This window comes from Bubalus bubalis, chromosome 7 (genome assembly GCF_019923935.1).
Source record: "Bubalus bubalis isolate 160015118507 breed Murrah chromosome 7, NDDB_SH_1, whole genome shotgun sequence".
Classification (NCBI taxonomy): domain Eukaryota; kingdom Metazoa; phylum Chordata; class Mammalia; order Artiodactyla; family Bovidae; genus Bubalus; species Bubalus bubalis.
The window spans coordinates 82334256-82350636 of NC_059163.1; the positions used below are offsets into that span (position 1 = coordinate 82334256).

The 16381-nt window shown below is 38.5% G+C and overlaps 1 protein-coding gene across 1 annotated transcript in view; it reads right to left on the reverse strand.

Annotated features, from left to right (window-relative positions):
* The window catches only part of NDST3 (N-deacetylase and N-sulfotransferase 3), a 185430-nt gene that overhangs the window by 75524 nt on the left and 93525 nt on the right, over positions 1 to 16381 (reverse strand). The window contains exons 5-6 of the mRNA XM_025290266.2: positions 4740 to 4925; positions 196 to 324 (exon numbers count right to left, since the gene is read on the reverse strand). Of these exons, the coding sequence (XP_025146051.1) occupies positions 196 to 324; positions 4740 to 4925 (315 nt within the window). The remainder of the gene's footprint in view (positions 1 to 195; positions 325 to 4739; positions 4926 to 16381) is intronic.

Consider the following 16381-nt stretch of genomic DNA (forward strand, 5'->3'; position numbering starts at 1 on the left):
AAGTTCCTCATCTCATTACAACTTGAAGAATTAGTTTGCCCCCATTACTAAATGTGGTTCCATTTAGTTATTAATTACTGTTTTATAACTGAAACTTCATATTGATTTGGCTGATAACTACCAAAACCCTGGCCTGTTTTTCATCTGTTTTGTCACTTTTCATTATCTATTTGGAGAAAAGCTCAAAGTACTTACTGGGTTGAGGACCACAGTGAAGAAAAGTTCACCTCCCTGAATACTCTTGTCCAGCTCTTTAGGACCTCCTGGATATTCTTTATAGAAAATCGTGTGAGTGAAAAGCCCACAGGTTTGTCTTGGAAGAACCTGAAGGAAGAACGAACAAGTAAGGAAAAAGTTCCCTTCAACCAATTAATATGCTGACATAGCTTCTTCCCTCATGGAAGATAAAGTTGGTGTCATTATTCAACTCTTTACTGTGGTGGTTTAGTGGCCAAGTCATGTCCAACTCTTGTGACCCCATGGACTATAGCCTGCCAGGCTCCTTTGTCCGTGGGATTTCCCAGGCAAGAATACCGAAATGGGTTGCCATTCCTTCTCCAGGGGATCTTCCCAACCCGGGGATCGAACCCGAGTCTCCTGCATTGCAGGTGGATTCTTTATCTCTGAGATCCTTCATCCCCCAATTCCTTCATAATCTGGAAAGTGGGGATGAGATCACTATGGGAGGAATACTGAAGACAGTGGAAGAAATATGTGAAAACTAAGACAGACTTTGAATTATTTTAGCCACTTATCTATTTTAAATCTCCAAGTCATTACTTCTGTTATGAAACCTAGTATGTTCCAGCATCTTATGAAATAAAACAAAAAAAGTAAAAATGAAATTTAAACATATTGGATTTGCCTGTGCTATACATTGTAATTCTAGTATGGCAAAAAATTTAAGGATAATACTTCTATCAAATTCTACACATGCATTAGAAAATGAAGTCAATTAGTAACTTAATATGAATCTTAGGAAATAACATTTTAAATTAGAACAAATATTTGAGACACAAGTCATAGTTTCTGCTCTACTCTGACAGGACCACTGTAGGTTGTAGTAACAGCCCCAGATTCTAAGTCTGAAGACGGCCAGTTCCAAAAGAAAGAAAGAGATTATGCATTTGGTTAGCAATTTTTGTAATGTATCACAAACAAAATGATAAAAAGGTCACTTAGTAAAAAGTATTCTTTTATCTTTTGTATATAGAGCCATTATTTATTTCAATTACACATATTTATGATAAGGATTTTTTTTTCAAATTCTTATAGCTTTCCTGGTAAAATGGCAGTATAATTTTAAAAGGGTGAGCAAAAGCTGTGCAAGATGGTATAATCTTTAGCTAAATTTTATTTAATGACTTCTTTATCATCTGCATTTATCATTATTCACTTGAAGTGGTAGAAAATAAATGAATATATTTAGGAGAGATACAAGTTTTACAGAATTTTAAAAAGGCAAGTCTTCAGCTTATTGTCCTAAGTAATCAATCTTCAGTTTCTTCTGTCTTGATTCTTAAAGCACAGTTGGTTCAGTTAGTGTTGTCAAAATATTACTGTACAGGACTCCCCATGCTTTGCAATTCCCTAGAAATATACTGGCTCTTTTTCTTTCATTTGAATATGCATTATAATAAATTTCAATCTAGTCCTTGAAAGTTTTCTTAGAAAACATGATTCTCAGCTCAATCAATATATTATATATTGCTGTGTAAATCAAAACTGAACACATCCTATTTATTTTGGTAAACTGGTTAAAGTTATATCCTTAGAAGCTATTTTATCTTGATGAGATCATTCAGAGAACTTCAGATTAATTGCAAAGTATTAGCTCTGATGATGTTTCTGTTTAAAAGCATTATATATTCTCATAATGTTATACACAGAATCAACAACAAAAGAGAACTAAGTGCCAAAATATTCTAACCAAATCAAATATATTCCTTAATAACTTATGGAACTACAATTTCCTGGAAATAGCAGTTATTTCACAAATACCAATTCAAAATTCTATGCAAGTCCAGGTGGGAGAACACAATGGTATATCCTTTATATTCAAAAAGGATTTAAAGTGTATGGAAGGTAGAGAGAATTATCCCAAAGCTAAATAATGAAATGCCTACATGTAATTAAATGCCAGGTTAATTTTACATTTTAAATATGCATGATTCTGAGTCACTTTTAGGATTTAGTTTGAATATCTTGCTTGAAAAACTGTGGTAACATAAAGAGCCAACTTTGGGACTTGATTATCTAGCTGATTCTATGCAATGGAGAGAGACAGAAGTGAAAAGATATTTGAGCCTCATTGATTTCTCAAATTATTTGTATTTGAACAGAGGGAAGAGGAAGTGTTAGGCTTTACCCTGCAACTGTGGGGAGGATCACGCTTGCTGAGAGGATGAGAGTCACTGTGAGCCCTAGGAGGGTCAGTGGGCCACTGAAGGAGGCTGGGGAGACCATGCGCATGTAGGAGGCTCATGTCCATTGCTTTGCTCCCTAATTCCAGTGCTACAGGACACTGACCATGTTTCCGGAAATAGCTCTCTTGTGTTAGAGAAGGAATAAGAGAGGTTTTAGGCATTCTGCTCTCTAGAACTGTTTCTGGGAGTGTAATACTATCAAATTCAAACTCTCATATATTGATAAGCCCATGGAAACTTTATAGCTGCTGACCCTAAATAACTAGGAGATGGTTATGAAAACCATAATCACAAGAATCTCTGCTAATGGACCTAAAGCCAATATCTATATGTAGGCCTGAATTAGGGCTTCCCTGATGGCTCAGTGGGTACAGAATCTGCCTGCAATGAAGGAGATGTGGGTTCAATCCCTGGGTCAGGAAGATCTCCTAGAGGAGAAATGGCAACACTCTCCAGTATTCTTGCTCGAAAAATCCCATGGACAGAGGAGCCTGGAGGGCAATAGTCCAAAGGGTCACAAAGAGTCAGAAATGACTGAGCGATTGAGCACGCATGCACAAGCAAGGCCTGAATCCAGAGCAACTGCCAATAAGTGTTCCTGGTAAATGCCACCCAGAGGCTGCTGGGAGGATTGGTGGGAGTCTCTACCAGTGGGTATCTCCATTAGAAAGAGTAAGTAAATAATCAGGTCTGTAATCTAATTGCTTTGAGGTCTGTGGCTCTCTTCAGAGAGTCACATTTAACAACCAGGGATTAGGATGGGATGTCTTGGTTTTCCATCAGTTCCTTCTGAATTGCCCTATAACACAATAGGACAGGAGCCTCATAGTCTCCGGTTAGGGCACAAACACCTTGAAATGTGGTAAGTCTTTATGTTCCCAGTGGAGTTACAAGATATGTTATAGGTGTAGGCCGGACCTAGGTGTTGAACTGCTAGACATACACCAAGGTGCTTTATGTTATATAAGATACGGGACTTGATACTGAGGAATAAATGGAATAGGAATAGGTAGCGAGTGGTCAGAAAGTCTTCCAAGGTTGAAAGGGTTACAAAGGTATGGACACAGTGATACTGCTGCAGATCTTTTTGGCGGGAGTGAGTCTGTGCTAACTATGGGAAAATAGGAGCTAGAAAGGCAGACTTAGTTTAAATTGTTTTTAGGTCCCTGCAGAGCAAGTTAAAGGGTGTGGAAACAACTGGAAAGAATAGGTTAGGAAGGTCAAGGTGAAGGCAGCATTTTAGGATTAAAAGGTTGGCACTGTCCATGGGATGGACTGTGGTAGGGGGTGGATAGAAGCTATAAATAGATGAAATAGGAATCAGCCCTGTGGTTTACGAATAAGAGTAAAGGCAGTGAATATTACAGAAAGAGAAAGGTAGTGAATATTACAATATTATGAAGGAATTATTGATGGAATGTAGAGACTTGATTGGACATGGGGTGGGTAGTGCAATGTTCCAATCGCTGAAACTGAATTAGGAATAGCAGGACCAATAGCTGGAATGAAGGGAAGATAATAGGTTTCATTTGAGGTCTTATGAGTTTGATTTGTAGACAGATCATCAAAACCCAGATGATCAGAACATGGGTGTGATCTAAATGTGTGTCTAAAGGTGTGTCTAAATCAGGAGACCTACGCCTAACACCACAGTACTCTTTAGATCTTCTGATTTGGGAAAAAATTAGGATTTTTTCCTAATTACTTACTTTGAGAGGCCTCACAAAGTATTAAGTAACAATATATTTTGACAATATATATTTGTCACCAGTGTAAAAACACAAAACCAAATAGAGACACTTCGGAGAGAATTTGACAACAGATAACAAATGACTTAACATCATCTCTCATTTGTACTCTATATTATGACTTCTTAATAATTATGCAGGACATGTGGCTTCTTGTAAATACCTGAGTTTTTTTTATTTTAGTCTGACATTGATAAAGAGGACAGTTTGGCTTGTAAAAGAGTGTCATGGTTAATATACAGAGAGACGGTGTTAGTTTTACATGCTAAGTAACTGAAGAAATGATGGCTTCTATAAATTATCTGCAAGTTAGATGTAATGTCTCCTTAGTGTTTAACATCAGTGCCTGCTTATTAGCAGTAGTGTCAGTAAAATAACACTTTAAAGTTATGTTTGAAGAACTGAAAAAAAAGTGACTGTAACTGAAACATTCTTCGCTTGGATGTGAAAACTATGCTTCCTGCTGCATGGAGCTTTCCCTCTGTTAAGCTTTTAATACGTCCTTCTTCTCTTTGCTTCTTTCTGGCAGAATGTGGTGTGCCCTACCCAAACCACCGATGCTCACCATGATGTTTTTGTGGATGAAGCCCCTCCGGTATCTAGCTGGCTTCAGGTGTGGATATTCTTCAGTGCTGGTGATTCTAATATTCCAAACCTTCTTCCAGGCTTCATATAGCTGAACATGTACAGGATAGACGCCTGAATGGTGAGGGGCCACTGCATAGCCCATGTCAGTAGGAATGCCATGCTCCTAAGACCAAGCAGATGTTAGTTAGGATGTGGGAAGATTGATCGGCATCCTATTTTTACCCCAGGATTTTCACATATGCTATAAATACATTTGCTTCAGTCCATCATTACTTAATTATATGGTAAAATTAAAGTGATGAATATGAAGACCTCTAGACTTCATGAAGCCCAACAGCCATCCCACCAGTCTCGATGATGATGGGTTTGTATTAAGAGGCGGTGAGAAGGACTGTCGACTTTAACGAATAATGTGAAAGAGCCTGCATTCACTGTATCCTGTTGCGGCCACATGCTCTTCTCTCCTCACCATCTCAGTAACTCTCATGACAAACACTTACTGTAAAGAACACTCAGTACTTCCCACAAAATAAAACCAACGCTTCCGAGAGGGACAGAACGCACTCTGCATTCATTAGACTTGCTAACAGGATTTGACTTTGCCTGTATCCCAGTTTCTACCAACTCTGCTGCATTTCTATTGGTCTCTCAAGGATAGGGCCAGTAACAGACAGCGTCCCCTGCCTTGGTAGAAGCACACACTTTTGACTAGAAAATGCGGTAAAAATTTTATAGACCAATTTTCTTTGAAGCCAAAGCTTGGTTACAGTGAAGTAGGAAGTACTGAAAGAACCTAACAATCTGGAAATTGAGTCGATTTGAAATCCAGCTTTGGTATATAAAATGAATCCAGCTTAAAAATTTTCTAAATTAAACACACACATTCTCTCTCTGTCCCCCTTCTCTCCCAGCTCCTCCTTCTTCTATTCACTTGGTCCTGACCAAGTCTCGAAGTTCCAAACATAAATCTATGTGACAACTGGGCTATTTTGGAGGGGGCTTGAGACAACTTTGTATAATTGTAATTATTCTTCTTCATTTCAGATGGCCCACTAATACTGTTAAGTGTCTTTTGCATATAAGATGAAATGCCTTTTAACAGAAGAACACACGTAGCTTCAGTGGCAGACATGTTTTTTTTTCTCCTAAATGATATTTTATTTTTCTACTTGTATTTTTCAAAAGTTCCACCCAAATAGACTTGAATTAGTTGTGGTTTTTCTTCATACCAAAGCACAATTTCACATACAGAGAACCATAGTATCAGGAATTATAGAAATATGCTACAAACGGATATGGATAAAATGGAAAAGGCATGGCAAGTTTTGCTTTTCAACCTAAATAATAATAGGAGGTGAAGGAAGTGTCTGAGCACCTAACCACAGAAGGCTCATGGGTTGCCAGTGGTTTGTCATCCCTTAAGTATCTATCAGACTCCTTCAGTACGGCAGAAAAGGTTCTCAAAATTTGGTCCCAACCTACCTAACGTAGATTATTTGCATTGCATCCTATTTGCATTCATCTCCCCACCCTAATTTCTGATGATTCCCTTTACATCTTTGCTGTACATTGTACATTTTATCTACCTAACTGGAATACCCTCTTTTCTCTTAACTTGTAAGTCTTCATCATTTAGAACTCAGCTCAGTCAGCTGTAGTTGAGGATGCTGGAAAGGGAGCTGCCACACCGTTGCTGTGAGGAAGAGAATGGGTGGACTGAGAGATGGAATGGATTATACTTGTGTTTCTGAAGGGTGGGAGGGAATTTCCATGTTCTTCACTGTATTTGCATCTTTGCTAGAAATTACCATAAGTAGGCAATTATTATCTGGGCTTCCCAGGCGATGCTAGTGGTAAAGAACCTGCCTACCAATGCAGGAGACATAAGAGACATGGGTTTGACCCCTGGGTTGGGAAGATCCCCTGGAGAAGGAAATGGCAACCCACTCCAGTATTCTTGCCTAGAGAATCCCATGGACAGATGAGCCTGGCGGGCTACAGTCCATGGGGGTCACAAAGAGTCAGACACAACTGAAGTGACTTTAGTATATTAGCTGCTGCTGTTAAGTCACTTCAGTTGTGTCTGACTCTGTGCGACCCCATAGACAGCAGCCCACCAGGCTCCCACGTCCCTGGGATTCTCTAGGCAAGAACACTGGAGTGGGTTGCCATTTCCTTCTCCAATGGATGAAAGTGAAAAGTGAAAGTGAAGTCGCTCAGTTGTGTCCAACCCTCAGTGACTCCATGGACTGCAACTTCCAGGCTCCTCCGTCCATGGGATTTTCCAGGCAAGAGTACTGGAGTGGGGTGACATTGCCTTCTCCAAGCATATTAGCAGGCAATTATTATTATGTCATTTAGAATCAGAAGCAGCAATTGAAGAAATAGTGAATAGTAATTTCCCAAAACTGAAGGGATACTGTACATTGTACAGGGATCTGAACAGATTAAGAACTCTGTTAAACTTCAAAGCAAGATAAGTTTTTTAAAAATCGACATTTACAGAGCAAAGCTGTAAAAACTAAAAGCAATGATAAAGTCTTAAAAATAGCAAAACCAAACAAAAACTTTTAAAGGGGGGGGGAATGTGATTGACAACTGACCACTTGATAGAAACACTATAAATGTGAAAAACATGGAATAAAATCATTTTTAACCAAAAAAAACTGAATTTCACTACAAAGTGAATTGAAATATTTCTTTTTTCCCCCCTTGGTTTTTAAAAACTTAAGCTATGGCATTTTTTTTCAACTGAAAATTACCAACATACACTTTGTGTTAAAAAAAGTCAGTGAAATATTTATCTAAAGTGGTTTAAGAACAGGGGTGTAGTGATAATGGACCAGTGGAAAGCAAGTGAATTTCAACCACAGAAATTTAAAGGAAAATGGTGAACAATTACAGGTAAACAGCTTTTAAAAGGGTATACAAGGAAGCAAGAATGAAATTCACAATGACAGGAGCGATGTTATAAAATTCAAGTATCTCCAAATGTATGAGAAATTATGCTGACAGAAAGCTCAAGGTAGTTTTTAAATACCTGTAAGTGGTCAGCTATCTCTTCAGAACACCGGGTGTTAGAAAAGGACTGTCCAATACAGCAGAGACATTCCCCTTATTTTGGGATATTTCCCAGGCAAGAACATTGGAGTGGGTTGCCATTTCCTTCTCCAGGGGATCTTCCACCTAGGGATCGAACTGCATCTCCTGCATTGGCAGGTGGATTCTTTACCACTGCGCCACCTGGAAAGCTAGGAATATTCCCAAATATTTGCAAACCAACATATACACAATTTCTGTTTTTAGTTTTAGCTCTTAACTCTAAAGAACTACTGAGGTTCTTTAATCTCATCTTTGATTTGTATGCTGATGCAGTTAGTCACTGAGGCAAACTCCACTTCTGGAGTCAAACAGATCTGGCCAATTCACTCTTGCATTTACCACCTATGTGGTCTTTGGAGAATGATTTATGACCTGTAAACCTCACAAGGGGTTCGGAGGAAATTCAATAATATAATACATGGAAAGCATTGAGTGCAGCTCCTGAAACACGATGCACATTCAATGACTGTCGTTTAGTACCGTTGTCATTATTGGCCTGCTTCCATTTTTAAATATGCTATCATCCTCCTTAACTCAATGATATTAACTAGATTACACTAGATAGTGCCACATTCCTGTTGACCATGTATCTTTTTGAAGCTGAGTTTTGGGCCATGGCCATGATAAAAAGCTAGTGGTGTGTGTGTGCTCGGTCATATGAGACTCTTTGTGACCCCATGGACTGTATGTAGCCCATCAGGCTGCTCTATCCATGGGATTTCCCAATCAAGAATACAGGCATGGGTTGCCATTTCCTCCTCCAGGGGCTCTTCCTGACCCAGGGATCAAATCTGTGTCTCAGCTATAATGTGGAATTATGAAAGTACTGGGCCACCCTTTCTCTGTCAATAAAAGATAGGCCCTTTTTCCTGCTTTCACTGTGGACTTGGGGACTCTGCCTTATGAGCCTTGGTGCTTCTATCCCACTCACTATCCCCTCCTGGGCCTGCTTTCCTCCTGATCTGTCTACCCTCAACCAACGCCATGTGGCTCCAGCCTGTGAATCACTGAGCATTCATTAGTAGGTGGTCTCTTTTAAAAGAGATGAAGGCAATATAAATTGGCCCCCAAATTTGCATTCAATACCAGGAAGAACACCTAAAATATTATTTCACAGAAAAGTTTGGGCTAAGATCGCAGGTTGTATGTTCTGGAAGGCAGTCTATTATGTTTCAGAAGATTTATTCCTTATGCTAAATGCCTGATTTTCTCTTCCAGATCTTTTTTTTCCCTCTTCCAGATCTTTTAATTTGAAATTAAGTACACTATTATTTTGCAATCTGGGTCAAAAAGTCTAAGAGAGTAGACATTTTAGATTAAAAATTTAATTCTCCTTATTCTTTTAATTACTCCTTGATTGAAAGTAGCATCTTAGATCTAGCATCTGTAATCAAAATTTTCCTAGTAGAGGACATGGACCAAAAAGATTGGGGATTATGTTTATGTTACTGTAAAATGTATGTTAAATACTTAGAACACAAGTGGGATTAATTAGTCTCACAACTGAACTCTTCAACTCACAACTCTCAAGCTCTACCAGACAGGCTCTTTCCCCAGGGTTCCTCCATGTGACTAAATAACATGATCAGTTATCAACCAACGAGTTGCTGTGTCAAAAAGACAGAGGCTATTCTTGACAGGTTTCTTCATTCTTTTCTTAATCTAGGTCATTATCATGTTCTATCAGTATGTCTCTAGTGTAAATCTGAAACCTATCCACTTTTCTCCAGTTCTAAAATCAGCATCATCATCACTCCCCTAATCCAATCTGCCACGTTATTCCATGGCCTCCTAACCATTCGACCCATTTCTGCTCTGTGTGCTTCCAATCCATCCTCTACATAGCAGCCGGAGTAACACTTTAACACCCAAATATGACCCAGTGACGTCCTGCTCAAAATCCTTCCACAGTTTCCCCTGGCACTTAAGATAAAATACAAAATTCATAGAATGGTTGTGAATCTTGCACGGTGTGACTTTTGCTTCTCTCTCTTGCCTAGTTTTGTATCACCCTCCACATTTTACTGTATTTTAATTACATTAATTTTTGTTGAAAGTCACCAAGCAATTTCCACCCTCAGCACCTTCCACCTGTGATCTTGCCAGACTAGAATTTCCCTACTCCAGCTCTTCACTTAGATGGATTTGATATCTCTCTTAGTTCCTTTATTTGTGATATGTTCAGAGAAGCCTCCACTGACAAGTCCCAATCTAAACTAAGTCCACATTAAGACTTCTCTTAGTAGTGCTCATCTTTTTTCCATGGTACACAGCACAGGCTGTAAGTGAATATTCCTTCATATAATTATTTCCTTGCTTTTAATAAGTACTTTACAATTGTTCATTCATTTATGTGTTTTGGTCATGTGTGGTGATCGCTGCTGTGCTCAGGCTTTCCCTCTTGCAGAGCACGGACTCTAGGCACCAGGGCCTCAGCAGTTGCAGCCACGGGCTCTGTAGTTGTGGCCTGTGGGCTTAGTTGTTCCACAGCATGTGGGATTTTCCTGGACCAGGAGCAAACCCATGTCCTCTGCATTGGCAGGCGGATTCTTAACCACTGGACCACAAGGCAAGTCCCATATAATTGTTTCTTAATGTTTCTCTTCCTCATTAAACAATAAGCCCCATGAATTCTGGGTTCTGTTCTACCCACTGCTATAAGCCCAGTGTCTTGCCAACAACAAGCACTCCAATAATATTAATGAACAAGTGTGTGAACTGATAATGACTACCTCCCTCCAATTCTAATTTTTACTCTCTCAATTATCTCAAACTGTCAGTTCTCTGCAGAATGGACATATGGTAACTCACAGAGAAATTTAACACCTATAAAATTAACACCCATAAAAGTAATACTTCAAAACACTTTTGAGACTACAGTTAAAGATTATTATTCAAGTAATAAACATTTATTATTATGAATTTATATTTAAATTACACTGTATAGAATTTAAAATTTCAAGATTTTCCTAAATTGTATGTTCAGATGTTTCCACATGCAAATATGAAAATAACACAATTTTATTAAGCAAAAAGTGATGTGTTATTTCTCAGAAAAACTTTCTCAAAACCAAAAGAATACAAGGAATAAATTGGTAGTCATGTATTTGAGAAACACGGTAACTTCATTCCTGAAGAAATAGTTGTTTATTACTATCCTTGATAATTGATGCTTTTGAACAGTGGTGCTGGACTCTTGAGAGTCCCTTGGACTGCAATGAGATCCAACCAGTCCATCCTAAAGGAGATCAATCCTGAATATTCATCGGAAGGACTGATGCTGAAGATGAAATTCCAATACTTTGGCCACCGGATGCAAAGAGCCAGTTCATTAGAAAAGACCCTGATGCTGGGAAAGATTGAAGGTGGGAGGAGAAGGGGACGACACAGGACGAGATGGTTGGATGGCATCACTGACTCAATGGACATGAATTTGAGCAAGCTCCAGGAGATGGTGAAGGACAGGGAAGCCTGGTGTGCTGCAGTCCACGGGGTCACAAAGAGTCAGACACAACTGAGCGACTGAAGAACAACAAATCCTTGGTAATATTTCTTATTTAAATTCTTGCTAGTAATCAAGAATGGTACTTTACTTTTTAAAAATTGTAGTTGATTTACAATGTTGTGCCAGTCTCCGCTGCACCAGCAGAGTGACTCAGTTTTATACATATATACATTCTTTTTTAAAATGTTCTTTTCTATTACGGTTTATCCCAGGAGATTGGATTTAGTTTCCTGTGCTATCCAGTACTCTTGCCTGGAAAATCCCATGGACAGAGGAGCCTGGTAGGCTGCAGTCCTTGGGGTTGGGAAGAGTCGGACATGACTGAGCGACTTCACTTTCACGCATTGGAGAAGGAAATGGCAACCCACTCCAGTGTTCTTGCCTGGAGAATCCCAGGGACGGAGGAGCCTGGTGGGCTGCCGTCTATGGGGTCGCACAGAGTTGGACACAACTGACGTGACTTAGCAGCAGCAGCTACACAGTAGGACTTTGCTGTTTATCGATTCTAAATAATGGTTGGCATCTGCAAACCCCAAATTCCCAGTTCATTCTTCTTTCTTCCTCCTTGTCCCTTGGCAACCACAAATCTGATCTCTGTGTCTGTGAGACTGTTTTCTGTTTTGCAGATAGGTTCATTTTAAACTACATATAAGTGATATCATATAGTATTTGTCTTTCTAACTTACTTCACTTAGTATAATGATCTTGAGTTGCATCCATGTTGCTGCAAATGGCATTATTTTTTTTTTATGGCTGAGTAATATTCCACTGTATATAGGTACCATATCTTCTTTATCCATTTATCTGTCAGTGGACATTTAGGTTGTTTCCATGACTTGGCTACTGTGAATAGTGCTGCTATGAATATAAGGATACAAGTATCTTTTTGAATTATAGTTTTGTCCAGGTGTATACCCAAAAATGGTACTTTACTTTTAATATTTTCCTCTATTTAAATCTTTCTAAAGAGAACATTTTAAATTTCCACTAATGACCTAAAAATGTGTTGTCTATTTCCATATTTTTCAGATTAGCAAGTACAAGAACTAATGTAATAAAAAATGCACAATGATAGGAAATCAAGCAGACACTCTGAAACAAAACAAAAACAAACATTCTACATTCTATAGTTGGAAGAAAATCTAAAATTTCATTACAAACTTCATTACAAAGTAATTTCAAAATACTTCTAAATGCTTTTCTGGAGTTCATTTGGGTTAGAATGTCCCATTTCTTCTGTATATAGAAGTTAATGCTTTGTTTAACTATCTTATAGTATTGAGAATTTACATGTACAGATAAAATGGGCTTCCAATAAAGTGTACCTATGTTTATATTTAGTAGTATATTTTGGAGTTGTTTCTAGAAGAAAATGGTTTGCTTCGGTTTTTAAACTGGCTTCTTTAAAAGCTGTGGCTGTATAAGCTATTATTTCACACAGAAAATAATGCATTTTTTCAGATAATAGGAGCTTGTTTGGAGAAGTGGAATTAAAACCTTTTCACTAAAAGACATACACATATACATACACATATGCATGTATATACACATACACACACATTCCCTTAAATTTGAGAAGCATTTTAAAACTTCTAAAGAGTGTTTTCCTAAGGTAATACTAATGATCGACACATGACTTTTTAGCTTCTGAGAACCTGTGGGGCCTCTGGCACTGGGAGTGGTCCTGTAGCAGTTGCTGTAATGCGGGGAGGGAAGTAAGAAATGGAATTGACGGTGGCCCAATATATGTAAAGTTACTATTTAAAGGAATCGTATTTCCTTCTTCATCTAGAACCAAACTAGGCAAGTCAGGATTTATCTTTAGGTTAGGGAATTAGATTTGGTACTGAGTGCTAAGAGTGTAAATATTAGAACACATTCCTGTGATTAAATGATGGTATTTCTGGCATGCTATGCAATGAAAGATCTTAAAAGAAATAACTCCTTTAGTAAAGGAAGCTGAGTTTTCATTTTTTTTTCAATTGTGAATTAAAAGGGTTGTGCAAGTAATCACTAAGATTCAGATTTAAAACTCTGTGTTTTTTTGACATAATCCTTGTGGTGTTTAGAAATAGTCTCATATTTGGATGCTAAATATAAATGCACTATTTTAAATCCATGATCTAATCTTAAACTAACATGTATAATTTTCTTCTTACATATTTAAGGAAGTGATAACACCCTAAAATGTGATAGGCATATTTACATAAATCTGGTTAGTATTTATAGATTTGGCTGCTAGATTTCTTTCTAGTTTTTCAGTGTGCTCCTTAATTCATAATATAAATTGTTTGCTGGCTGGTATGTGAAATCTTCAGTGATGATCACGGTGTTTTTAGATTTGGTTTATGAGCTCAAAATCATCCTCTGTTGGCAGCTGTTGTATAACTAAAAAACTGGCTGGTCTTCATCATCCCTGGTTGCTGGGAGGTAAGCCCTAAATCCTTGGAATTTTCCAAGTGATAGGAATGTCCTTTATTCATAGTGGATTCCTGAGACCAAAGATCTGAATTTATGTTAACAAAATGACTCAGTTCAGAATTTAGCCAGGCCTGAAAGACCAAACATCCAATTAGAGAGTTAGGGTATTGAGCCACCTTATATCAACCTGACCTCTAGGCAGGGGAGGAGACTTTGATACTGACTTCAACCATGTGGCCAGTGACTTAATCAATCATATCTATGAAATGAATAGATATGATTGTGTGTATGTTAGTCGCTCAGTCGTGTCCGACTTTTTGTGACCCCATGGACTGTAGCCCATCAGGCTTCTCTGTCCATGGGCTTCTCCAGGCAAGAATACTGGAGTGGGTGGTCATTCCCTTCTCCACGGGATCTTCCCAACCCAGGGATCAAACCTGGGTCTCCTGCATTGCAAGGGGATCCTTTACCATCTGATCCACCAAGGAAGCTCCTATAAAATGAGACTCCAACAAAGACATGGAACACCAAGGCTGAGGCAAACTTCCCCAGTTAGTGATATTCCTGTGGGTCCAGAAACCCCAGGAAGGTGATGGTCTTTATCTCACAGTTTGGAGTTTGAAAAAACATGACTACAGTAACAAAGGGCTTCCCAGGGGGTTCAGTGGTATAGAATCCACCTGTGATATAAGAGGCATGGGTTTGATCCCTGAGTTGGGAAGATCACCCCGGAGAAGGAAATGGTAACCCATTCCAGTATTTTTGCCTGGTAAATCCCATGGACAGAGGAGCCTGGTGGGCTACAGTCTGTGGGGTCACAAAAGAGTCAGACAGGACTGAGCAACGAAACAAACAGCAACAACAGTAGCGAAAGGTACAAAAGTCTTTGGATAAAGGTGTTAATAATGAGATCTTGTTTTTATACTAATTCATAAAACAGAGGTATGACCTTATCACTCTGAAGTCACTCAGATCTGGAGAGTCTAGTGTTTCATTAACTATACAGTGAGAAAAGAATCTTATTTTTCCCATGTTCAAAGAGAGCCATAGAGGGAAGGATGGATTGGAAGTTGGGCATTAGCACATGCAGACTATTATAGATAGCATGGATAGTAACAGGGTCTTATTAATGTAGCATAGGGAACTATATTCAGTATACTGTGATAAACCATAGTGGAAGATAATATGAAAAAAATATATACATGTATAACTGAATCACTTTGGTATATAGCAGAAATTAACACAGCATGGTAAATCAACTATACTTCGATAAAAATTTTTTTAAAGGTAAATAAAAGATAGTCAAACCTACAACATGAAACGATCAGTGTTTACCAGGGAATATCAGGGATGGGGAATGACAGTGTCATGGAGGAAGCACAAATTTAGAAGTTCTGGGCTCAATCTTAGTGCTGCCCTTCATTAGTTATAGCACCCTGAGCAGGTTACACAGCTTCACCAAACCTCAATTTCTTTATTTGCCAAGTAGGGGTAATAAATTATCTTACTGTATTATAGAAAATAAAACATACAAGCAACGTTAGAGGTCAAGCGCCATTTGATTTCCTTTCATCTTATTAACATTATTCTTTCTTATTGAAACAACAAATAAAGAAACAAAAGTAAACTAAGAATCCTTCCTCCAGTTCTTCTAGTTCCCCCCCAAGACTGAGGATTCTTATTTGAGAGAAAACATCCCTTAAAAGAAGATATGGGGTGTTTGGCGAGCGCGATTGCTGCGACTTATCGCCTCCCCGCTGCTCGTTTATCTAGGTGTACAACCGGCGCACCTTGTTCATCGCAGCACTGTTTATAATAGCCAGGACATGGAAGCAACCTAGATGTCCATCAGCAGATGAATGGATAAGAAAGCTGTGGTACATATACACAATGGAGTATTACTCAGCCATTATAAAGAACACATTTGAATCAGTTCTAATGAGGTGGATGAAACTGGAGCCTATTATACAGAGTGAAGTAAGCCAGAAAGAAAAACACCAATACAGTATACTAACGCATATATATGGAATTTAGAAAGATGGCAGCAATAACCCTGTGTACGAGACAGCAAAAGAGACACTGATGTATAGAACAGTCTTATGGATTCTGTTGGAGAGGGAGAGGGTGGGAAGATTTGGGAGAATGGCATTGAAACATGTAAAATATCATGTATGAAACGAGTTGCCAGTCCAGGTTCGATGCACAATACTGGATGCTTGGGGCTGGTGCACTGGGACGACCCAGAGGGATGATGTGGGGAGGGAGGAGGGAGGAGGGTTCAGGATGGGGAGCACATGTATACCTGTGGCAGATTCGTTTTGATGTTTGGCAAAACTAATACAGTGTTTGAGGTTTAAAAAAAAAAATCTGTACTAATAAAAAAAAAATTAAAAAATGAATTTGGCAAAAAAAAAAAAAGAAGGTATGGGGGCTGAAAATACACATTATCAATCTTATCTTAAAAAGGAGTTTTATCAAACAGTATACATTTCTTCTGGAAAAAGTAATTGATATTGTATGTAAAGTAGGAGATTAAAATATCCTTGGTGAACCATAAATTTGATAAGGCCATAATAATGACATCGGCAAAA